The sequence below is a fragment of the Oncorhynchus tshawytscha genome, unplaced genomic scaffold (genome assembly GCF_018296145.1).
Source record: "Oncorhynchus tshawytscha isolate Ot180627B unplaced genomic scaffold, Otsh_v2.0 Un_contig_1223_pilon_pilon, whole genome shotgun sequence".
In the NCBI taxonomy this organism is placed as follows: domain Eukaryota; kingdom Metazoa; phylum Chordata; class Actinopteri; order Salmoniformes; family Salmonidae; genus Oncorhynchus; species Oncorhynchus tshawytscha.
The window spans coordinates 172,153-198,799 of record NW_024609622.1 but is presented as its reverse complement, the minus strand read 5'-3'; the positions used below and the strand labels follow the sequence as shown (position 1 = coordinate 198,799).

General features: G+C 42.1%; 1 protein-coding gene across 3 annotated transcripts in view; it reads right to left on the bottom strand.

Annotated features, from left to right (window-relative positions):
- Window positions 1–900: 900 nt before the first annotated feature.
- LOC112225787 (sodium-dependent neutral amino acid transporter B(0)AT2-like) overlaps window positions 901–26,647 on the bottom strand; it is a 51,687-nt gene continuing 25,940 nt past the window's right edge. For all 3 annotated transcript variants that reach the window (XM_042316397.1, XM_042316395.1, XM_042316396.1), the window contains exons 3-13: window positions 26,099–26,256; window positions 19,462–19,588; window positions 18,962–19,137; window positions 18,305–18,415; window positions 17,780–18,021; window positions 16,267–16,447; window positions 14,771–14,972; window positions 13,360–13,519; window positions 7,466–7,628; window positions 4,607–5,718; window positions 901–3,752 (exon numbers count right to left, since the gene is read on the bottom strand). In XM_042316397.1, coding sequence (XP_042172331.1) covers window positions 5,383–5,718; window positions 7,466–7,628; window positions 13,360–13,519; window positions 14,771–14,972; window positions 16,267–16,447; window positions 17,780–18,021; window positions 18,305–18,415; window positions 18,962–19,137; window positions 19,462–19,588; window positions 26,099–26,256 — 1,856 coding nt within the window. In that variant the 3' untranslated portion in view covers window positions 901–3,752; window positions 4,607–5,382. The remainder of the gene's footprint in view (window positions 3,753–4,606; window positions 5,719–7,465; window positions 7,629–13,359; window positions 13,520–14,770; window positions 14,973–16,266; window positions 16,448–17,779; window positions 18,022–18,304; window positions 18,416–18,961; window positions 19,138–19,461; window positions 19,589–26,098; window positions 26,257–26,647) is intronic.

The window sequence follows — 26,647 nt, the reverse complement described above, 5'->3', positions numbered from 1 at the left end:
TGCTGTAATGAACTCACACACAAAAACAAACACAAAGCTGCCTTGATTGTCTGGAGTGTGGAGTCTCTATGACAATGTGGCCTCTCACTGTCTCAGCAGGGAAGTGTTTACTATGCACCAAACGGAAGAAAACTGACTGAAACAGGGACAGATACCTGAACAATAAGAAACACTTGTTTTTAGTTGCAAAACATTTTGCTACGCTGTGCCATAATCACTACAACCCAGTGTTCCTGCAGTTCATCTATCTCAGGGCGTGTCCTTGACTCTCAGGCCTTAGTGAACCCAGGACTGTGTATCTGTCTTTCAGTCTCCCTCACTTTTTGTCATCCATTCCCCTGGAGCATGAATGGGCAACTCCAGTCCCCTGGAGCAGGGATGGGCAACTCCATTCCCCTGGAGCAGGGATGGGCAACTCCATTCCCCTGGAGCATGAATGGGCAACTCCATTCCCCTGGAGCAGGGATGGGCAACTCCATTCCCCAACTCCATTCCCCTGGAGCAGGGATGGGCAACTCCATTCCCCCTGGAGCAGGGATGGGCAACTCCATTCCCCTGGAGCAGGGATGGGCAGGGATGGGCACTCCATTCCCCTGGAGCAGGGATGGGCAACTCCATTCCCCTGGAGCAGGGATGGGCAACTCTATTCCCCTGGAGCAGGGATGGGCAACTCTATTCCCCTGGAGCAGGGATGGGCAACTCCCCTGGAGGGAGCAGGGATGGGCAACTCTAGTCCCCTGGAGCAGGGATGGGCAACTCTATTCCCCTGGAGCAGGGATGGGCAACTCCAGTCCCCTGGAGGGCAACTCCATTCCCCTGGAGCAGGGATGGGCAACTCCATTCCCCTGGAGCAGGGATGGGCAACTCCATTCCCCTCCATTCCCCTGGAGCAGGGATGGGCAACTCCATTCCCCTGGAGCAGGGATGGGCAACTCCATTCCCCTGGAGCATGAATGGGCAACTCCATTCCCCTGGAGCAGGGATGGGCAACTCTATTCCCCTGGAGCAGGGATGGGCAACTCCAGTCCCCTGGAGCAGGGATGGGCAACTCCAGTCCCCTGGAGCAGGGATGGTGTCACACTTTTCACCCACACCTAGCAAACACGGCTGATTAAACTAATAACATTCTAAACTGAAGATCATGATATTGGAGTCAGGTGTTTTAGCTGGGGATGGAGAAAAAGTGTGACACCAATCAGGCCCTGGAGGAATGGACTTGCCCACCCCTGACCTGGAGTGTGTTTGACTGCGGGACTACAAGTGTACCAATCCTTCTAGTACAGTAAGGTTTCTGGCCACACTTGACGTCATAGGCTTCGCCTTGTTAAACCATATTAACAACCACTGAAATAAGCTGTGTAATTACCATGTAATAACAGGGTCGTAAACAAGTTTTGGAAATGTCACTACTTTTAGATTCCCTTTTTCATATGAATTAGAATGTGTATTTTTTTCAAATAGTAATTTCAAACACGATTGAAATGGAAAAGCAGTGGAAGTGGACTGTAACTGGGTTCATGTCTGGTATTAAATCATTCCATTTGTTATTTCATTACAGTTACTAATAAGGCCTAAGTCACGCTGTGTTGCCATGATGATGTTTGTACAATCATTGTGAAGTCTACATCCCAGTTGTAACTGTGGAGGATTCTGTTCTCTCTGCAGTCTCCGTTGCAGCTACTAGCTTTGCTTTGATGGTTATAGCTGTGCAGAGCACTCAGAAATCCCAGTTTATATCTAATGACATGAATGGGCAGAGCTGGGTGGTAAACTCACCAGGCAGGATCAATGAGTTAGCCAGTTGACCAGGGTAAACTCAACACTGAGAAATACAGTAACAGTTGACCTGGGTAAACTCAACACTGAGAAATACAGTAACAGTTGACCTGGGTAAACTCAACACTGAGAAATACAGTAACAGTTGACCTGGGTAAACTCAACACTGAGAAATACAGTAACAGTTGACCTGGGTAAACTCAACACTGAGAAATACAGTAACAGTTGACCTGGATAAACTCAACACTGAGAAATACAGTAACAGTTGACCTGGGTAAACTCAACACTGAGAAATACAGTAACAGTTGACCTGGATAAACTCAACACTGAGAAATACAGTAACAGTTGATTGTCTTGATCAAGGGTGCATAAACTCAGGCCCTCGACGTCCACAGTCCTGCTAGGTTAGTGTTTCTCCCTGGTTCTTATGATCAACTAATGATTGGCTGACGTGTGCACACACCTCGTTTCCCAGCGACAAATCAATCTCTGGTAACAAGGCAAGGATGAAAAAACTGTCCTTTTCACACTACAGAGTCGATCTAAGCCAAGCTGAACTGGCCTGCAAAGGACAAGGTGATAAGAATGGTTAGATGGTTAGGATCAGAACAACAGTGTGACTAGGTTAAAGGAGTAGAACCAGAACAGTATGGTTATGATCAGAATGGCAGTGTGATTAGGTTAAAGGAGTAGAACCAGACCAGTATGGTTAGGATCAGAACGACAGTGTGACTAGGTTAAAGGAGTAGAACCAGACCAGTATGGTTAGGATCAGAACGACAGTGTGACTAGGTTAAAGGAGTAGAACCAGAACAGTATGGTTATGATCAGAATGGCAGTGTGATTAGGTTAAAGGAGTAGAACCAGACCAGTATGGTTAGGATCAGAACGACAGTGTGACTAGGTTAAAGGAGTAGAACCAGAACAGTATGGTTAGGATCAGAACGACAGTGTGATTAGGTTAAAGGAGTAGAACCAGAACAGTATGGTTATGATCAGAATGGCAGTGTGATTAGGTTAAAGGAGTAGAACCAGACCAGTATGGTTAGGATCAGAACGACAGTGTGACTAGGTTAAAGGAGTAGAACCAGAACAGTATGGTTAGGATCAGAACGACAGTGTGATTAGGTTAAAGGAGTAGAACCAGAACAGTATGGTTATGATCAGAATGGCAGTGTGATTAGGTTAAAGGAGTAGAACCAGACCAGTATGGTTAGGATCAGAACGACAGTGTGACTAGGTTAAAGGAGTAGAACCAGAACAGTATGGTTAGGATCAGAACGAGTGTGATTAGGTTAAAGGAGTAGAACCAGAACAGTATGGTTATGATCAGAATGGCAGTGTGATTAGGTTAAAGGAGTAGAACCAGACCAGTATGGTTAGGATCAGAACGACAGTGTGACTAGGTTAAAGGAGTAGAACCAGAACAGTATGGTTAGGATCAGAACGAGTGTGATTAGGTTAAAGGAGTAGAACCAGAACAGTATGGTTATGATCAAATTCAGCTCCTTACGTTCTTGAACTAAGTTTAGCACCCTAATAAAAAAACTACATATCAGAATATATCAAATATATATTTTGTGTCTCTCTGGATCAGAGCCTCTACTTGTCTTACAAGAGTATTACTATGCAATATACAAGCTGGACTTTAAAGTCTTTCGCTTCCCTCAATACTCCTCACCTTCAGAAGTGTCTTTGGAGCAGAATCAAGTCAAACTACAAGAAACCCAAGAATTACAAGTCATACTTATAATTGACCTGTAAGCAGCTAGTTGAAACTGTCATCACAGTTCAAGGAACAGGATCCTGGGTGTGTTAATACAGCACTTGAACCATAAGGCACTTCTTACAGTACTTATCAGTATAATGATAGGTCACCTATAATAAGGCACTTCTTACAGTACTTATCAGTATAATGATAGGTCACCTATAATAAGGCACTTCTTACAGTACTTATCAGTATAATGATAGGTCACCTATAATAAGGCACTTCTTATCAGTATAATGATAGGTCACCTTAATCAGTATAAGTGATAGGTCACCTATAATACAGTATGCACTTCTTACAGTACTTATCAGTATAATGATAGGTCACCTATAATAAGGCACTTCTTACAGTACTTATCAGTATAATGATAGGTCACCTATAATAAGGCACTTCTTACAGTACTTATCAGTATAATGATAGGTCACCTATAATAAGGCACTTCTTACAGTACTTATCAGTATAATGATAGGTCACCTATAATAAGGCACTTCTTACAGTACTTATCAGTATAATGATAGGTCACCTATAATAAGGCACTTCTTACAGTACTTATCAGTATAATGATAGGTCACCTATAATAAGGCACTTCTTACAGTACTTATCAGTATAATGATAGGTCACCTATAATAAGGCACTTCTTACAGTACTTATCAGTATAATGATAGGTCACCTATAATAAGGCACTTCTTACAGTACTTATCAGTATAATGATAGGTCACCTATAATAAGGCACTTCTTACAGTACTTATCAGTATAATGATAGGTCACCTATAATAAGGCACTTCTTACAGTACTTATCAGTATAATGATAGGTCACCTATAATAAGGCACTTCTTACAGTACTTATCAGTATAATGATAGGTCACCTATAATAAGGCACTTCTTACAGTACTTATCAGTATAATGATAGGTCACCTATAATAAGGCACTTCTTACAGTACTTATCAGTATAATGATAGGTCACCTATAATAAGGCACTTCTTACAGTACTTATCAGTATAATGATAGGTCACCTATAATAAGGCACTTCTTACAGTACTTATCAGTATAATGATAGGTCACCTATAATAAGGCACTTCTTACAGTACTTATCAGTATAATGATAGGTCACCTATAATAAGGCACTTCTTACAGTACTTATCAGTATAAAGATAGGTCACCTATAATAAGGCACTTCTTACAGTACTTATCAGTATAATGATAGGTCACCTATAATAAGTCACTTATGATAGGTTTTGTAAATAGTCAATTTAACGAGGCAAGTCAGTTAAGAACAAATTCTTATTTACAATGACAGCCCACCAGGGAAAGGTGGGTTAACTGCCTTGTTCAGGGGCAGAACAACAGATTTTTACCTTGTCAGCTCAGGGATTCGATCCAGCAACCTTTCAGTTCCCAGCCCAACACTCTAACCCCTAGGCTACCTGCCACCCCAGGTCACTTATAATAGGTCCCTTATGATAGTTCAATTATGATGTTACTTATGATAGGTGACTTATGATAGGTCAATTATGATACGTGACTTATGATAGGTCACTTATGATACGTGACTTATGATAGGTCACTTATGATAGGTCACTGATAGGTGTGCGTTGGCACTAAGGATACAGGTTATTACATTGTGCTAATGTTAGGTTTCTTTGGTAATATGGATGAACGGTCATATACATTGTAATACATTATTAAGATTCCTTATCAATTAAAAGTCTGGGGATATAAGTGGAGTCCTTTCCACTATTTCAGTCAAGAGACGCTCGCTCTCTCTCTCTCTCTAAAGTGGGGCTCTCTTTCCGACTGCCACTCTCCTCTCTTCGTCCCTTGATTCTCAAACCCCTCTCTCACATCGTATCCTCTTCCTCCTCTTCCACGTCTTCCTGTTGTGGGAGGAGTCTGTAGTGGTCAAGGCCCAGTGGTAGGAAGCTAGCCCTGGGTCGGCCATCATCCTCCACCGAAGGGGTATGCTGGGAGTTGGAGTCCAGGGCGTCGCTGGAGTTGCACTTGGTGTACCTCTCTCTGTCTATCTCCTGGCCCGCGAGCTCCCCCTCGGGGCCCATGCCACGGTTCTTCAGCCAGGAGTGGAAGTAGCCAACAGGGACAGGCAGGGTGGCAGCCAGGATCAGCATGGCCAACATGGCCAGGGCCCAGCCTGGGTACTCCAGAGTTGTCTCCGATGCCTGGAGAGGAAGACATACATTCTAAGGGTTTCAAAAGGGTCCTTCGGGTGTCCCCATAGGAGAACCCTTTCTGGTTCAAGGTAGAACCCTTTTTGGTTCCAGGTAGAACTCTTTAAGGTTCCATGTAGAACCCTCTGTGTTAAGGGTTCTACATGGAACTCAAAAGGGTTCTTCTAGAGGCAAAAGAAACGCACACCTATTTTGGCGAGGTGCTGGCCAGCGGAGTAGAACACTTGAATAATTTATAATAATGAATAACCTAATAACCAAGGTTTTGCCAGACAAGCTGTCTTCATCAGGGTATAATAATAAACAATGCAGGATGACATGATCTTTTTCAAGGTCAGTCTCAGAAAAAGAAGCATTCTTGCCTTCTAACTACCCGCTATTCAAAGTTCTCTGAACAAGTTAAGGGAATCGTTCACAAACATTGGCACATTCTAAGATCCAATGAGAGTATCAGTAATGTGTTTTCAGACCTTCCCTTGGTTGTATTCTCGTGGGGCAGAAATCTCAGAGATGAATTGGTAAACTCTGATTTACCCACACCAAGATATCCCTGCAGAACATCTATTTGCGCCCCTACTGGATGGAAACTACAAGTGTAACGGTTGTGCTCAATGTAATGGCACTTATAAATGTAGATCCTTCAAACACCCACAAACAGGGAAACAGATCCCAATCAAAGGTGTTATTACGTGCTCCACTAAGGCAGTTATTTATCTTATAACTTGTCCTTGTGGTAAAAATGATGTGGGTAAAACAAAACACAAATTAAAAGTATGTATCTCAGAGCATCGTAGCACCATTAGGTACAAAAACTCGACTTACCCAGTTACAGCACACTTTTTGGAAGCAAACCACTCGATTCCGTCCTTACGTTATATCGGCATCGAACCCTAGGAGAGGGGGTGGTCTCGACAATTTATTTTTAAAACGAGAGGCTTTAATTTAAAGACCCTTGCTCCCTTCGGTCTCAACGTAGACTGTGATCTGAAGCCATTCTTGTGATTATTGTGATTTTGCTGTTGTAAATGTTTGTAGTGGCCAGATTGCATCTATGATCGTATGCTATCCATTCATGTTTTTGGTATGTTATTTTTATATCTGAGAATTAACCAATGATATCAGGCCACACCCAGCTATGATTACAGACACCTGTGTTTGTCCTTTGACACTATATAAACTAGTCACCCTGCAGTGTTTGTTATCACACCCTGATGAACACAGCTTGTCTGTCCAAACGTTGGTTTTTAGGTTATTACATTATTGCATCTGAGCTCCTAAAGTGTGCGGCACTCAAAAGGGTTCTACCTGGAACCAAAAGGGTTCTACCTGGAACCAAAAGGGTTCTACCTGGAACCAAAAAGGGTTTTTCAAAGGGTTCTCAAAATGGGACAGTCAAATAACCCTTTTAGGTTCTAGATAGCACCTTGTATAGGGGGATGAGAGTGAAAGAGGGAGAGAAAAAAAAGAGAAAAGAAAGAAAGAGGGAAAGGGAGGGAAAGAGGGAGGGAGGGAGGGAGGTATAAGAAGAGAGTGAAAAAAGAACATGAGTGTAATCAAGCAATTGAGAGAAAAATGTACTTCAAGGAAGTTAGGAAGGAAGTTAGGAAGGAAGTTAGTTCAAGGAAGTTAGGAAGGAAGTTAGGAAGGAAGTTAGGAAGGTCAAAAGGAAGAAAGGAAAGGAAGCCCTCCATCTAGCCAGCCAGGAACAGGGACCAGGGCCATTGCAGGGGTATCTCACCGTGGTGTGGTTCCAGGCTGTGTAGGTCGGTCGTTTGAAGACCATTCGCAGTAGACTTGCCGCCAGCAGGCCCACCATAGCAAACAGACACACGTACTTCCACAGGTACTTATACAGCACCGGGGGGCGCCATTTCAGCATGATCTCAATGTCATCCAAGAAGCTAGGGACGAGAGGAGATACTAGATGTGTCCTCATCACAGATGCTGAATCTCAAACCAACCCCATATAGCCTCTAGCCCACTAGACTCTTGTGGAGATGTTAGAGGATTAGATAGCTGTCCAGGCATGTAAACTTCATCTATATTTGAGACATTTTGGATGATAAGAATTGTTCCCTTCAGAAAATGAAGGGTTAAAAGTCAATTAACCTGGTACTTGCCTAGTTAAATAAAGGTTAAATAAATGTAAACTTCATCTATATGGTGGATGATAAGAATTTGTTTTAACTGAGGCCTAGTTAAATAAAGGTTAAATAATGTAAACTTCATCTATATGTGGATGATAAGAATTTGTTTGCCTAGTTAAATAAAGGTGTACTTGCCTAGTTAAATAAAAGGTTAAATAATGTAAACTTCATCTATATGTGGATGATAAGAATTTGTTTTAAAATAATGTAAACTTCATCTATATGTGGATGATGACTGACTTGCCTAGTTAAATAAAGGTTAAATAATGTAAACTTCATCTATATGTGGATGATAAGAATTTGTTTTAACTGATTGCCTATTAAATAAAGAAATAATGTAAACTTCATCTAATGTGGATGATAAGAATTTGTTTTAACTGACTTGCCTAGTTAAATAAAGGTTAAATAATGTAAACTTCATCTATATGTGATAAGATGATAAGAAATTTGTTTCTAACTGACTTGCCTAGTTAAATAAAGGTTAAATAATGTAAACTTCATCTATATGCGGATGATAAGAATTTGTTTTAACTGACTTGCCTAGTTAAATAAAGGTTCAAAAATGTAAACTTCATCTATATGCGGATGATAAGAATTTGTTTTAACTGACTTGCCTAGTTAAATAAAGGTTAAATAATGTAAACTTCATCTATATGCGGATGATAAGAATTTGTTTTAACTGACTTGCCTAGTTAAATAAAGGTTAAATAATGTAAACTTCATCTATATGCGGATGATAAGAATTTGTTTTAACTGACTTGCCTAGTTAAATAAAGGTTAAATAATGTAAACTTCATCTATATGATAAGAATTTGTTTTAACTGACTTGCCTAGTTAAATAAAGAAATAATGTAAACTTCATCTATATGTGATAAGAATTTGTTTTAACTGACTTGCCTAGTTAAATAAAGGTTAAATAATGTAAACTTCATCTATATGCGGATGATAAGAATTTGTTTTAACTGACTTGCCTAGTTAAATAAAGGTTAAATAATGTAAACTTCATCTATATGCGGATGATAAGAATTTGTTTTAACTGACTTGCCTAGTTAAATAAAGGTTAAATAATGTAAACTTCATCTATATGCGGATGATAAGAATTTGTTTTAACTGACTTGCCTAGTTAAATAAAGGTTAAATAATGTAAACTTCATCTATATGGGATGATAAGAATTTGTTTTAACTGACTTGCCTAGTTAAATAAAGGTTAAATAATGTAAACTTCATCTATATGTGGATGATAAGAATTTGTTTTAACTGACTTGCCTAGTTAAATAAAGGTTAAATAATGTAAACTTCATCTATATGTGGATGATAAGAATTTGTTTTAACTGACTTGCCTAGTTAAATAAAGGTTAAATAATGTAAACTTCATCTATATGTGGATAAGAATTTGTTCTTATAAGAATTTGTTTTAACTGACTTGCCTAGTTAAATAAAGGTTAAATAATGTAAACTTCATCTATATGCGGATGATAAGAATTTGTTTTAACTGACTTGCCTAGTTAAATAAAGGTTAAATAATGTAAACTTCATCTATATGCGGATGATAAGAATTTGTTCTTAACTGACTTGCCTAGTTAAATAAAGGTTAAATAATGTAAACTTCATCTATATGCGGATGATAAGAATTTGTTCTTAACTGACTTGCCTAGTTAAATAAAGGTTAAATAATGTAAACTTCATCTATATGCGGATGATAAGAATTTGTTCTTAACTGACTTGCCTAGTTAAATAAAGGTTAAATAATGTAAACTTCATCTATATGCGGATGATAAGAATTTGTTCTTAACTGACTTGCCTAGTTAAATAAAGGTTAAAAAATGTTTTTCTTCTTTTTCATGATGTATGCTAATACATAATTAACTGCCCCAAACTGTTGATCTGGATGTGTTAAAACTACAGGAAGATTTTATAGCTATTCAGGAATACCTTGCTGATTTAAAACGTGTGCTTAATATGGGCAAAACGAAATACATGTTGTTAACAAACTCTCGTAAGAATGTTTAAGATGAACTACATGTTCACTCATTAGATGGAACGTGCTCCCCCATATGAAGGGAAAGCAGCAGAAAATAGTCAAATAAAGAAACCCCCTGAATGAGTAGGTATGTCCAAACTTTGACTGGTACTGTATATATATATATATATTACGATGTTGTAGTATGTTGGGCACATTTGTAAAAGAGACGTAGGTCTCAATATGTCTTCCCTGTTAAAACAAAGGTTCAATAGAAAAACAAATACAAAAGGTTGTAAATCTACAGATTAAGGACAAGAGGATTCTAATATCCCATAAATCCTTGCAATAAATGCGAAAAAAATCTAAACAATGGGACTAGCAATACGAGCGAAGTGGATGTTAGCATTGCAGAAAGTTTCAGCTAACTACTCAGCAAGTACGTAACTGTTTTTCTCTCATCCTATTCATTTAAATGTGTTTAAAATGACTACACTACCGCCACTTTATTACTTAATGTCCTGACCGCTGGTCACATTTACAATACTAATCCTGTAGAATCAGCAACGGTGCTGGACCAATGAATTTGTTTATTTTAGAATGCTTCGCATGGAATTATTATGTTGTCCTAACCTGTGTATTTTTGACCTAGATCAGAGGTCAGGTGAAAGCTACCACCATATTGCTTACACCTATCCAATCCTCTCAGATCTACACAAGTGCCTAGGACCCAGGGAAATGGGGTTGATATGGGATTGGAAAGGTAGACTTGAAGTAAAGTTAAGACAGTCCCCCTTTCGACAACAAAGTCGTTATACCATAGTGTGTTAAACTTTATACCATAATAGCATTGGAAAACATGACAATTCAATGTGTAATTATACAAACTACCACTAGGTGTCAGAGTTGTAAGTACTATGTAACAATCTGTTCCTACACTATAACACCATACATACACAGAAATCATTTCCACCATATGGTATGAAAGTCCCGCCTACTCTCTGGATCATGTCCCACGCCGTTTTTGAATGGCCTTCAAGATTATATTTTCAAATTCATCAAAACGCGGTCAGTTAAAATGTATATAATATAATATTTGTATCGTGGGTTAATTTACTTCTACCCAGTGCCACCCATGAAGGTTTTCAATTACAAAAAAGAAGACACAGTTGAAAACCTTCATGAAAGGCAACAGTTAGAAGTAAATTAAACCATTAATAGAAATATAATTTGACATACACTAAGTATACAAAACATTAGGAACACTTTCCTATTGAGTTGTCCCCCTTTTCCCTCAGAACAGCCTCATTTCATTGGGGCATAGACTCTACAAGGTGTCAAATGCGTTCCAAAGGAATGCTGGCCAATGTTGACTCCAATGCTTCCTACAGTTGTGTCAAATTGGCTGGATGTCCTTTGGGTGGTAGACCATTCTTTATACATCTGGGAAACTGTTGAGCGTGAAAACCCCAGCAGGGTTTCAGTTCTTGACACACTGAAACCGGTGTTTGAGTTCAAAGGCATTTACAGTAAATATGTTGCCTTGTCCATTCACCCTCTGAATGGAACACATTCACAATTCAGGTCTCAGTCGTCTCAAGGCTTAAACATCCTTCTTTAACCAGTCTCCTCCTCTTCATCTACACTGATTGAAGTGGATTTATCAAGTGACATCAATAAGGGATTATAGCTTTCACATGGAGTCACCTGGTCAGTCTGTCATGTATAGAGCAGGTATTGTTTTGTACACTCAGTGTATATCTTAAATGGCTGCGTTTTGATGAATTTGATTTTATATTCTTGAAGCCCAATTCAAAAACCCTATGGGACATGATCCAGAAAGTAGGCAGGATCGTACCGTATTACGGAGGGACATCGCAATGTGACGTATGGGACATGATCCAGAAAGTAGGCAGGATCGTACCGTATTACGGAGGGACATCGCAATGTGACGTATGGGACATGATCCAGAAAGTAGGCAGGATCGTACCGTATTACGGAGGGACATCGCAATGTGACGTATGGGACATGATCCAGAAAGTAGGCAGGATCGTACCGTATTACGGAGGGACATCGCAATGTGACGTATGGGACATGATCCAGAAAGTAGGCAGGATCATCGCAATGTGACGTCCAGAAAGTTACGGAGGGACATCCAGAAAGTAGGCAATGTGACGTATGGGACATGATCCAGAAAGTAGGCAGGATTGTACCGTATTACGGAGGGACATCGCAATGTGACGTATGGGACATGATCCAGAAAGTAGGCAGGATTGTACCGTATTACGGAGGGACATCGCAATGTGACGTATGGGACATGATCCAGAAAGTAGGCAGGATTGTACCGTATTACGGAGGGACATCGCAATGTGACGTATGGGACATGATCCAGAAAGTAGGCAGGATTGTACCGTATTACGGAGGGACATCGCAATGTGACGTATGGGACATGATCCAGAAAGTAGGCAGGATTGTACCGTATTACGGAAGTAGGCAGGATCGTACCGTTTTACGGAGGGACATCGCAATGTGACGTATGGGACATGATCCAGAAAGTAGGCAGGATCGTACCGTATTACGGAGGGACATCGCAATGTGACGTATGGGACATGATCCAGAAAGTAGGCAGGATCGTGATCCACCAGGATATTACGGAGGGACATCGCAATGTGACGTATGGGACATGATCCAGAAAGTAGGCAGGATCGTACCGTATTACGGAGGGACATCGCAATGTGACGTATGGGACATGATCCAGAAAGTAGGCAGGATCGTACCGTATTACGGAGGGACATCGCAATGTGACGTATGGGACATGATCCAGAAAGTAGGCAGGATCGTACCGTATTACGGAGGGACATCGCAATGTGACGTATGGGACATGATCCAGAAAGTAAACCATGAGGGACATAACTTATCCAAAGAACATGATCCAGAAAGTAGGCAGGATGTACATCACTGGACATTAATGTGACGTATTACATGATATTAGGCAGGATACTATTACACTGGTATTATACTATTATACATGATAGAAAGTAGGCAGGATCGTACCGTTATTACACTGGTATTATACTATTACACTGGTATTATACTATTATACTGATACTATACATTACTGGTATTATACTATTACACTGGTATTATACTATTACACTGGTATTATACTATTACACTGATACTATTACACTGGTATTATACTATTACACTGGTATTATACTATTACACTGGTATTATACTATTACACTGGTATTATACTATTACACTGGTATTATACTATTACACTGGTATTATACTATTACACTGGTATTATACTATTACACTGGTATTATACTATTACACTGGTATTATACTATTACACTGGTATTATACTATTACACTGGTATTATACTATTACACTGGTATTATACTATTACACTGGTATTATACTATTATATTGGTATTATACTATTACACTGGTATTATACTATTACACTGGTATTATACTATTACATTGATATTGGTAAACCTGTTTGGACATCTTACCGGTCAGCTCCGTACACCCAGGCCACAGCGAATGTCTCAAAGACCACCACGATGATCAGGGGTAGGGTGGCAGAGTAGTCATCGAACATTGTCACAAAGTAGTTCCCCGAGCGCTGGGTAAACAAAAGTCCGATCACAAAGCCCAGAGCACAGCTGCACACTGAACCATAACGACAAAGAACACAGCTATTTAGTGACCTACTGAACCATAACGACAAAGAACACAGCTATTTAGTGACCTACTGAACCATAACGACAAAGAACACAGCTATTTAGTGACACACTGAATCATAATGACAAAGAACACAGCTATTTAGTGACCTACTGAACCATAACGACAAAGAACACAGCTATTTAGTGACCTACTGAACCATAACGACAAAGAACACAGCTATTTAGTGACCTACTGAACCATAACGACAAAGAACACAGCTATTTAGTGACCTACTGAACCATAATGACAAAGAACACAGCTATTTAGTGACCTACTGAACCATAACGACAAAGAACACAGCTATTTAGTGACCTACTGAACCATAACGACAAAGAACACAGCTATTTAGTGACCTACTGAACCATAACGACAAAGAACACAGCTATTTAGTGACCTACTGAACCATAACGACAAAGAACACAGCTATTTAGTGACCTACTGAACCATAACGACAAAGAACACAGCTATTTAGTGACCTACTGAAACATAATGACAAAGAACACAGCTATTTAGTGACCTACTGAACCATAACGACAAAGAACACAGCTATTTAGTGACTACTGAACCATAATGACAAAGAACACAGCTATTTAGTGACCTACTGAAAAGAACCATAATTACAAAGAACACAGCTATTTAGTGACCTACTGAACCATAACGACAAAGAACACAGCTATTTAGTGACCACTGAACCATAATGACAAAGAACACAGCTATTTAGTGACCTACTGAACCATAACGACAGAACACAGAAGTGACACTGAACCATAATGACACTGAATCATAATGACAAAGAACACAGCTATTTAGTGACTCACTGAACCATAATGACAAAGAACACAGCTATTTAGTGACCTACTGAACCATAATGACAAAGAACACAGCTATTTAGTGACTCACTGAACCATAATGACAAAGAACAGATATTTAGTGACACACTGAATCATAATGACAAAGAACACAGCTATTTAGTGACACACAGACTAAATGTTTCAAAGACAGACAAAGAGCACAACTACAAACTAAAACTTGTTATATTTTTTGGTGTTTCAGTTTGTAGTTGTGCTCTTTGTCTGTCTTTGAAACATTTAGTTGAGTGTGTGTGCGCACGTGTGTGTACGTGTGTACGTGTGTACGTGTGCACGTGTGTGTATTTGTGTATTGGGTCATTGGTGTGTGTGAACATGTCTGCATTACCAGTGAGCATGGTCCGGTGGCGTCCCAGCAGGCTGAAGTTGTCCATGAGGGGGGTGAGGATCCCCTGCATGGTGCCGAACATGGTGCTCATGCCCAGGTTGAGCAGCATGAGGAAGAAGAGCGTGGACCAGAAGGGGCTGGCAGGGAACTGGGCCATGGCCTCTGTGAAGGCAATGAACGCCAGGCCCGTCCCTTCCACACCCTGGGGGTTAGAGAGAGAGGGACAAGAGGGACAAACACTTTCATTTATGTGGAGTATGTTGATATTTGTAACTTGTATTCCATGTGGAGTATGTTGATATTTGTAACTTGTATTCCATGTGGAGTATGTTGATATTTGTAACTTGTATTCTATGTGGAGTATGTTGATATTTGTAACTTGTATTCTATGTGGAATATGTTGATATTTGTAACTTGTATTCTACGTGGAATATGATGATATTTATAAACTGTATTCTTTGTGGAATATGATGATATTTATCAACTGTATTCTATGTGGAATATGATGATATTTAGAAACTGTATTCTATGTGGAGTATGTTGATATTTGCAACCTGCCTTTCTCAATAACGTATTGAAATTAAGAGGGTTTGAGCGACATATGGGTTAGAGAGGGGTTAGATATGGGTTAGAGAGGGGTTAGAGATGGGTTAGGGAATTTGTTAGACATGGGTTAGAGAGGGGTTAGAGATGGGTTAGCAAGGGGTTAGAGAGGGGTTAGAGAGGGGTAGGATATGGGTTAGAGAGGGGTTGAACTGTATTCTATGTGGAATATGATGATATTTATCAACTATTCTATGTTAGGGGTTAGAAATGGGTTAGAGAGGGGTTAGAGAGGGGTTAGAGATGGGTTAGAGATGGGTTAGAGATGGGTTAGAGATGGGCTAGAGATGGGTTAGAGAATGGGTTAGAGAGGGGTTAGAGATGGGTTAGAGAGGGGTTAGAGAGGGGTTAGAGATGGGTTAGAGGGGTTAGGGGGGTTAGAGATGGGTTAGAGAGGGGTTAGAGAGGGGTTAGAGATGGGGGTTAGAGAGGGGTTAGAGAGGGGTAGAGGGGGGTTAAAAAAAATGTAATAGAGAAAGGGAGAGAACGAGGGAGGGAGGGAGGAAGGGAGGGAGGGAGAGAACGGGGGAACGAGGGAGGGAACGAAGGAGAGAACAAGGGAGGGAGAGAACACGGGAGGTAGGGAGAGAACGAGGGAGGGAGAGAACACGGGAGGGAGGGAGAGAATGCTTGAGGGGGGGGGCAAGGTTTTAACAGGAGGTTATAAGGGCTGAAGAAAGAGAGGGAATACAAGGTAGGGAAACAGTTAGAGCCAGGTAAAGACAGTTAGAGCCAGGTAAAGACAGTTAGAGCCAGGTAAAGACAGTTAGAGCCAGGTAAAGACAGCTCTTTATTAATAACTTTCTGCCTACATTACAAAGGACTCCTTTCTCCATTATTTCTGAAAATAGGATTTGAACCACAAGCCCCCTAAAACCTATTCTAACCCTCACCTTGCTCATCTCCTCATCCAGGTCACAGTCGGTGATGTTTGTCCCCACCTGGGAGCCGTAGTGATGGTACCATTCTCTGTAGTCAGGTATGGTGACGGAGGCAGGATCAGACATGTTGAACCACGGCCACCAGTGATGGTTGCTTCCATGTGTGGCCATGTCGTTTAACAGGCCCAGATTTCTGAAGGGTGGGAGGTGACGTAGTCGGAGCTTAGAATTAGAAGGTTCCTTCTGTAAAAAGTTGATTCTGAGATAATTGGCTTTAAAGTTACCAACCCCTATTGTTTTGAATGGTGTGAGCAATTTCTATGTCATATCCTTATTCACTTAACAACATGAATTGGGGGTATTTAGAGTACTATATAGGTAGAGAACATTGAACAGAACAAGATTATGTCCAGAACTCACAAAATTACAGATAGAACATGATAATTCCAAGCTCTCAATATCGAAATTCCCTTCAGGTACATCGCTAATACTTTATTTGAAGGTATGCTTACACTCTTAGAAAAAAAGGTTCCGAAAAGGTTAGTCAGATGGACCCATAGGAGAACCATTTTGGTTCCAGGTAGAACCCTTTTTGGTTCCATGTAGAAACTGGAACCAAAAGGGTTCTACCTGCCACCAACAATAGTTCTTCAAAGGGTTCTCCTATGTGGACAGTTGAAGAACCCTTTAAGGTTCTAGATAGCACCTTTCTTTCTAAGAGTGTACATATAGACATGTCTTGGATATGTTTCCATAATATTGACATGCTTTATAAAGGGATAGTTCATCCGAAGTAACAAAATGACATTTCTTTCACACTCACTCACTCACTCACTCACTCACTCACTCACTCACTCACTCACTCACTCACTCACTCACTCACTCACTCACTCACTCACTGTTAAGGGAATTTTTTATCAATGATGACTAATTATGTATACATTTCAATCAGGACTGACTAATCAGAATACTATTATGTTACTGTATATGTACTAATCAGAATACTATTATGTTACTGTATATGTATGAATTTTCTTTTTAATCTTAGTACTGAATATAATGTGTGCAAATATAATCAATAATTAGAACAACGACTGTCTGTACCATGGTAGAAATGAATGAACTCATAGCCAGACTGGCTTGAAGGCTTATCTACACCAGCTGTCCTAAGCTCAAGTCATATATCATCTTAATAGGGGAAGACAATGTGAGAACCATACAGCCTTTGTACTAGAGCGGAGATGGCCCGGGTGGGTACCGAAACTAATGACGTCATTTTAAGTTTATAACCTGTGGTAAAATGTGTAAGGAGCAGTACTCTCGTGAATAAAGGCTGCTGTTTGACTTTAAGACTGGGCTCTGTCCATTTTTATACTAATAAGGGTCATACATATCCTTATGAATTGACAGAGTGTTTCATTTTAATTGGGTGTTAAAACATAGAGGAATTTAATTCCTACAACACTCACTCACTCACTCACTCACAAACACACACCCACAATCCCCTCCTTGACTCCATACTTACTGGGTGATGCAGTTCAGGACAATGTTCTTGGCCCTGAAGCCCAGCACTACGAACACCACCAGTGATGCGAGCACTGAGGTCATGAAGTTGATGCAAGAGACCATGAGCGCGTCACGGTGACAGTTGTTGTGGATGGGGTTGTAGGAAGAGTAGGCAATCACAGAGCCGTAGCCCAGGCCCAGGGCAAAGAACACCTGTGTGGCTGCCTGCCGCCACACCTGTACCTCAGCCCAAATTTCTATCTGAGACAGAGAGACAGAGAAAGAGAGAAAGAGACAAAAGCGAGAGAGAGACAAAAGAGAGAAAGAGAGAGAGAGAGAGAGCAAGAGAGAGCGAGAGCGAGAGAGAGAGTGAGTGACAGCATAAGACTAAATTCTATTCTATTTATATTCTGTCAATTCAGGAAGTGAATAGAAATTCTTGTTTTTTTCCCCCTTGTTTTTAAGCATCTTTGTACATCTTTGAGACTCTACTTGGAATTAAAAGCGCAAAATCAATGAAATATATTATTATTATAGTACTTACTTTAGGGTAGAACATGTAGGCGATTCCCTCCTTGGCTCCATCCAGCATCAAGCCTCTGACGAGGAAGATGAACAGCACAGCATAGGGGAAGACTGAGGAGAAATACATCACCTAAGGAGAATTACAATCCAATTAGGAACCATTAGTTCTTTTAATGGAGATTGTAAAATATGTCTATGGATTTGGGAGAGGTTGCATTTCTCCAGCCCCATTCCTCAGCTGTATACCAGGACAGGTGGTGGGGTTGCCGGTTTGTTGTTTTTCCAATTTCAGAATGTATCTTTAACTTTACCTATAGGTAGATATAGGGCTGGGTTCATGGACACAGACTAAGTACCATAAGATATTGGATTAAATCAATATTTATCAAAAGACATTCTACATTCTCTTTTAAAAACTATACATGAAAAAATAACATTTAACAAGACAAGGTCAACGAAGGAGGACATTAACATTAAACAATTTAAAAGTAACATATGCCAAAAACAGAATTCAGTCACTTTCCTTCACAGCTAGCGTGTTAACTACTAGCCTACCATAATCATGGTTAGTGGTTGCCGGGGGCGACACTTCTGAGGGTCAAGGCAGGTGGTGACCCGTTTTACTGTTTGTAACATGCTATATGTTATGAAAAAGATGAACTGAGAGCATCCTTACCTTGGCAGAGGACTTGATGCCTTTGATCATGGCTAGACAGACGATGGCCCAGGCAGCCAGCAGACAGCCCGTCATGATGGGGTTAAACTCACCAGACTCATCGATGGAGTCTGTGATGTCGAGAGCCTTCCGGAACCAGAAGTATGAGGTTGGGGAGCTACCTAAGCATTCCTTTACTGACAGACAGAGAGAGAAGGAGGGAGAGGAAGTGAGAGAGATGTATAGTTTACACACACAAACCCTGCTCTTGTAGAATACAACATGTCCATTACACATCTAAACACAAATAAGGAGAAGCATGATATGAACCACACACACACACACACACACACACACACACACACACACACACACACACACACACACACACACACACACACACACACACACACACACACACACACACACACACACACACACACACACACACACACACAGTCTTGTACAACTAACCTTGTAGGGACAAAATACTATACTACACACACACAGCTAGTGAATACCAGTGTTATTGGTGGTCATGTTGATGGGACACTGCTCCCAGGGTAGAGGATACTGGAAGGAGTTGCCCATGTAGAAGAGACTCCATGCGATGATGACATTGTAGTAGAGAGCCACAAAGAAACACACCTGTGGAAGGAAGACGGGGTTAATACAGTATTTAACATGCTAGCTGCACCTGAGGAAGGAAGACAGGGTTAATACAGTATTTAACATGCTAGCTGCACCTGAGGAAGGAATACAGGGTTAATGCAGTATTTAACATGCTAGCCGCACCTGAGGAAGGAAGACAAGGGGGTAATACAGTATTTAACATGCTAGCTGCACCTGAGGAAGGAAGACAGGGTTAATGCAGTATTTAACATGCTAGCTGCACCTGAGGAAGGAAGACAGGGTTAATGCAGTATTTAACATGCTAGCTGCACCTGAGGAAGGAAGACAGGGTTAATGCAGTATTTAACATGCTAGCTGCACCTGAGGAAGGAAGACAGGGTTAATGCAGTATTTAACATGCTAGCTGCACCTGAGGAAGGAAGACAGGGTTAATACAGTATTTAACATGCTAGCTGCACCTGAGGAAGGAAGACGGGGTTAATACAGTATTTAACATGCTAGCTACACCTGAGGAAGGAAGACAGGGTTAATACAGTATTTAACATGCTAGCTGCACCTGAGGAAGGAAGACAGGGTTAATGCAGTATTTAACATGCTAGCTGCACCTGAGGAAGGAAGACAAGGGGGTAATACAGTATTTAACATGCTAGCCGTGCACCTGTAGACTTCCAGTCATTGCAAATCAAATCAAACTTTATTTGTCACATGCGTCAAATACAACAAGTACCGTGAAATGCTTACTTACAAGCCCTTAACCAACAGCGCAGTTCAAGACGAGTTAAGAAAATATTTACCAAATAAACTAAAGTAAAAAATAATAAAAAGTAACACAATAAAATAACAATAATGAGCTATGTCAGTGTTAACCAATAGGGTGTCAGTGCATAAGTCATACCAACACAGGGGAGAGTGCACTGCCCCACTCAGGAGGCCCCCTAGGGTGTCAGTGTTAACCAATAGGGTGTCAGTGCATAAGTCATACCAACACAGGGGAGAGAGCACTGCCCCACTCAGGAGGCCCGAGGGTGTCAGTGTTAACCAATAGGGTGTCAGTGCATAGGGTGTCAGTCATACCAACACAGGGGAGAGAGCACTGCCCCACTCAGGAGGCCCTAGGGTGTCAGTGCGCCAATAGGGTGTCAGTGCATAAGTCATACCAACACAGGGGAGAGAGCACTGCCCCACTCAGGAGGCCCTAGGGTGTCAGTGTTAACCAATAGGGTGTCAGTGCAATAAGTCATACCAACACAGGGGAGAGCACTGAGAGCACTGCCCCAATAGGGTGTCAGTGCAGGAGGCCCTAGGGGTCAGTGTTAACCAATAGGGTGTCAGTGCATAAGTCAACCAACACAGGGGAGAGACTGCACTGGAGGCCCGAGGGTGTCCCTCTAAGTCAGGAGGCCCTAGGGTAGTGTCAGTGTTAACCAATAGGGTGTCAGTGCATAAGTCATACCAACACAGGGGAGAGAGCACTGCCCCACTCAGGAGGCCCTAGGGTGTCAGTGTTAACCAATAGGGTGTCAGTGCATAAGTCATACCAACACAGGGGAGAGAGCACTGCCCAGGAGGCCCTGGGTGTCACAGTCAGGAGGCCCTAGGGTGTCAGTGTTAACCAATAGGGTGTCAGTGCATAAGTCATACCAACACAGGGGAGAGAGCACTGCCCCACTCAGGAGGCCCTAGGGTGTCAGTGTTAACCAATAGGGTGTCAGTGCATAAGTCATACCAACACAGGGGAGAGAGCACTGCCCCACTCAGGAGGCCCTAGGGTGTCAGTGTTAACCAATAGGGTGTCAGTGCATAAGTCATACCAACACAGGGGAGAGAGCACTGCCCCACTCAGGAGGCCCTAGGGTGTCAGTGTTAACCAATAGGGTGTCAGTGCATAAGTCATACCAACACAGGGGAGAGAGCACTGCCCCACTCAGGAGGCCCTAGGGTGTCAGTGTTAACCAATAGGGTGTCAGTGCATAAGTCATACCAACACAGGGGAGAGAGCACTGCCCCACTCAGGAGGCCCTAGGGTGTCAGTGTTAACCAATAGGGTGTCAGTGCATAAGTCATACCAACACAGGGGAGAGAGCACTGCCCCACTCAGGAGGCCCTAGGGTGTCAGTGTTAACCAATAGGGTGTCAGTGCATAAGTCATACCAACACAGGGGAGAGAGCACTGCCCCACTCAGGAGGCCCTAGGGTGTCAGTGTTAACCAATAGGGTGTCAGTGCATAAGTCATACCAACACAGGGGAGAGAGCACTGCCCCACTCAGGAGGCCCTAGGGTGTCAGTGTTAACCAATAGGGTGTCAGTGCATAAGTCATAAGTCATACCAACACAGGGAGAGAGCACTGCCCCACTCAGGAGGCCCTAGGGTGTCAGTGTTAACCAATAGGGTGTCAGTGCATAAGTCATACCAACACAGGGGAGAGAGCACTGCCCCACTCAGGAGGCCCTAGGGTGTCAGTGTTAACCAATAGGGTGTCAGTGCATAAGTCATACCAACACAGGGGAGAGAGCACTGCCCCACTCAGGAGGCCCTAGGGTGTCAGTGTTAACCAATAGGGTGTCAGTGCATAAGTCATACCAACACAGGGGAGAGAGGAGTGTGCAACTACTTCTCACACATTAGAAAGAGATCGTTCCCCTAACCACACACAGACAGACAGACAGACAGACAGACAGACAGACAGACAGACAGACAGACAGACAGACAGACAGACAGACACACAGGAGGCATAGACACACACAGACACACACACAGACAGACACAGACACAGACAGACAGACAGACAGACACAGACAGACACACACACACACACATAGACAGACACACACACACAGACAGACACACACAGACACACACACACAGACACACACACAGACACACACACAGACAGACACACACACACACACACACACACACACACACACACACAGACAGACACACACAGACAGACACACACACACAGACAGACACACACACAGACACACACACAGACACAAACCTCTAGCCTTCTCGAGCCACACAGGTGTACGAGTCAGTTTGTTTTGTATCTCTGTTTACCAGACATGAGGTGACTAAAAAGTTCATTATGGAGTGATCTCTCACTATAACTATGCTGTTTCTATGACCTCCTGCACGGTTAAACCAAGTTGACTGATTCTGACTGCTAGACTACACCAGTCTACTTCTGCAAGCTGTTCTGCTGTTCTTCTTTGCCTCAGGGCTTAAGGTCAGGTTCCAAACACGTCCACAGTCATTGGTGCAGGACCTGTTAACAACACTAGGAGCCATAATCACACTGTTGACTGATATTATGGATATTTATGCATATTCAAATATGCATTCTGCATGCATGGAGCTGTTTTTAACTTACCTGGAAATCTAGTCAACAGGTTTATTGTGTCGGGTCCTAGTCTATTTTTTTGCCTTCACCACAGATCTATAGCCTCAACATTAGGCCTTAACCGTCACCCTGGTGACAATGCTTGGCTCCCAAAACATTTCTGTCAGGCCAGGGAACAGCCTATGTTCCAGTGTTTCTAATTCCTGAGAACGTTCCTTTTGAAAACATTCTAGGAACAGTCTAGCAACATTGTGACAAATCAAGGGGCATGGAAGGAGGTTCCTTGTATTTTGCTCAATTGCCTTCAGCTATATTTAGACGGTTGTAGTTCATGTTTTGCTGTGTTCTAATGTACCATGGAATATATTGCTTTCTTATTCTTGACACTTCTCCCAGTCATATTTAAGGTTAGAACTACCTTTCTAAGTGTTCTGATGCTTCTAGCTTGGAGTTGTATTTTGATGATAACATAGCTACAGTATTGCACTTTTGAATGTGTATAGTATTGCTTACTAGGTGTGTCCAATCAATTGTGTAACCACTCCCTCTTCCAATTAGGGCTAATTGGAAAATCTGTTCAAAGAGGACATTGTATTATTTCTTTGTACTCCCTGACGAAGGCCATGCAGCCGAAACGCGTCAGATTTTTTAAACCTTGTTTCTATTGAACATGACATACTAATAAAGGCATTTTTCATCAATTATATGAAGAGTGACTTGGTCCTCCTTTCTTTTTGATGACCAATTCACCCCTTTTACCAAAGAGCACCTTCTATCTACCAACATCTACTATTGTGTACTTTAGTAGCGCTTCCCTTCCTCCTCTTTCTATGAGGTTCCTTGTATGTTGAATAATGACGAAGTCAAAATGTTCCTTCAGCCATCGTCCAAATGTTTCTCATGACAAGCAGAAGAAATAAATAACATTTTCTTGTATCACAACCAAACACCAGAATGGTAACCAACCAAACACCAGAATGGTAACCAACCAAACACCAGAATGGTAACCAACCAAACACCAGAATGGTAACCAACCAAACACCAGAATGGTAACCAGCCAAACACCAGAATGGTAACCAACCAAACACCAGAATGGTAACAACCAAACACCAGAATGGTAACCAACCAAACACCAGAATGGTAACCAGCCAAACACCAGAATGGTAACCAACCAAACACCAGAATGGTAACCAGCCAAACACCAGAATGGTAACCAGAAACACCAGAATGGTAACCAACCAAACACCAGAATGGTAACCAACCAAACACCAGAATGGTAACCAACCAAACACAAACACCAGAATGGTAACCAACCAAACACCAGAATGGTAACCAACCAAACACCAGAATGGTAACCAGATGAAAGCAGTCCCAACCAAACACCAGAATGGTAATCAGATGAAAGCAGTCCCAACCAAACACCAGAATGGTAATCAGATGAAAGCAGTCCCAACCAAACACCAGAATGGTAACCAACCAAACACCAGAATGGTAACCAACCAAACACCAGAATGGTAACCAACCAAACACCAGAATGGTAACCAGATGAAAGCAGTCCCAACCAAACACCAGAATGGTAACCAACCAAACACCAGAATGGTAACCAGATGAAAGCAGTCCCAACCAAACACCAGAATGGTAATCAGATGAAAGCAGTCCCAACCAAACACCAGAATGGTAACCAGATGAAAGCAGTTCCGACCAAACACCAGAATGGTAATCAGATGAAAGCAGTCCCAACCAAACACCAGAATGGTAACCAGATGAAAGCAGTCTCTGTGTGTGGTGGGAATGTGTATTGTTAGTTAGTTGAGAAACTAATCCCTGTGTATGGTGGGAATGTGTATTGTTAGTTAGTTGAGAAACTAGTCCCTGTGTGTGGTGGGAATGTGTATTGTTAGTTAGTTAGTTGAGAAACTAGTCCCTGTGTGTGGTGGGAATGTGTATTGTTAGTTAGTTGAGAAACTAGTCCCTGTGTGTGGTGGGAATGTGTATTGTTAGTTAGTTGACAAAATGTGCATCCCAAATGGCACTCTATTTACCTTTAATGTGCAGCACTACTTTTGACCAGGACCTATTGGGGCTCTGCCTCTCTGGTCAAAAGTAGTGCACTACAGATCCGCTATCTTAATGTAATCACTCTGTTGTTGCAGATCATTTTCCTGCACAGGAAAAGGAAACGCTCATTTTTGCAGGAAATGCTCATATTTGTGAATTCAATTTAAAAAAGGCTTCTAACGTTTGTAATTTCCACTTTAACATTTCAGACCTGATTTTCCCTACATAAATGTCCATGAATTATAATCCACATAATAATTGACATTTCCTGTTGCAGCAGGATTATTTTCCTGCTGTGAGAAGCAGGTTCAAATTAAGGTACGGCATCTGTACATAGCTGGAGTAGCCGATACCGGCCAACCTGTTGTGCTCACCATGCAGCTGGAGTAGCCGATACCGGCCAACCTGTTGTGCTCGCCATGCAGCTGGAGTAGCCGATACCGGCCAAACTGTTGTGCTCACCATGCAGCTGGAGTAGCCGATACCGGCCAAACTGTTGTGCTCACCATGTAGCTGGAGTAGCCGATACCGGCTAACCTGTTGTGCTCACCATGCAGCTGGAGTAGCCGATACCGGCCAACCTGTTGTTCTCACCATGCAGCTGGAGTAGCCGATACCGGCCAACTTGTTGTGCTCATCATGCAGCTGGAGTAGCCGATATCGGCCAACCTGTTGTGCTCATCATGCAGCTGGAGTAGCCGATACCGGCCAACCTGTTGTGCTCACCATGCAGCTGGAGTAGCCGATACCGGCCAACCTGTTGTGCTCACCATGCAGCTGGAGTAGCCGATACCGGCCAACTTGTTGTGCTCATCATGCAGCTGGAGTAGCCGATACCGGCCAACCTGTTGTGCTCACCATGCAGCTGGAGTAGCCGATACCGGCCAACCTGTTGTGCTCACCATGCAGCTGGAGTAGCCGATACCGACCAACCTGTTGTGCTCATCATGCAGCTGGTGTAGCCGATACCGGCCAACCTGTTGTGCTCACCATGCAGCTGGAGTAGCCGATACCGGCCAACCTGTTGTTCTCACCATGCAGCTGGAGTAGCCGATACCGGCAAACCTGTTGTTCTCACCATGCAGCTGGAGTAGCCGATACCGGCCAACCTGTTGTGCTCACCATGCAGCTGGAGTAGCCGATACCGGCCAGCTTGGGGGAGATGTGCTTCCACACACCGATGCTTCCCTGACGGATACACTGGCCCGCAGCCAGCTCCATGAAGAACAGGGGAACCCCCACCACCACCAACAGCATGACATAGAGAACCATGAATGCGCCTGCCAGGAGAAGAGAGAGGGAGAGGAGGCAGAGAGTTAAAGGGGAAATCTGCAGTTCACTGTTTCGGTAAACAGCTGAGGGATGGGGTTGGAGAAATGTAACCACTCTCAGATTCAAAGACAGAGCTATGATGCAAGGACTGACAATCCATACGATTAAAACATATATAGTTTACAATTGCATTGTTTACAAACAAAGGAACAAAACAAGCTTATTTCTTGAGTTTTGGAATTAGACAGTTGAACTAAGGTCATGAGGCATTTTTAAGTTATTGATAAGGGAATGTATATGTTTAGAGTAATAATAAGAGAATCTGAATGACATTAAGAGTAATGACTAAAGTATTTCACCCTAATAGTTACAGAAGCTTAGACAATGTGTTTAGACATA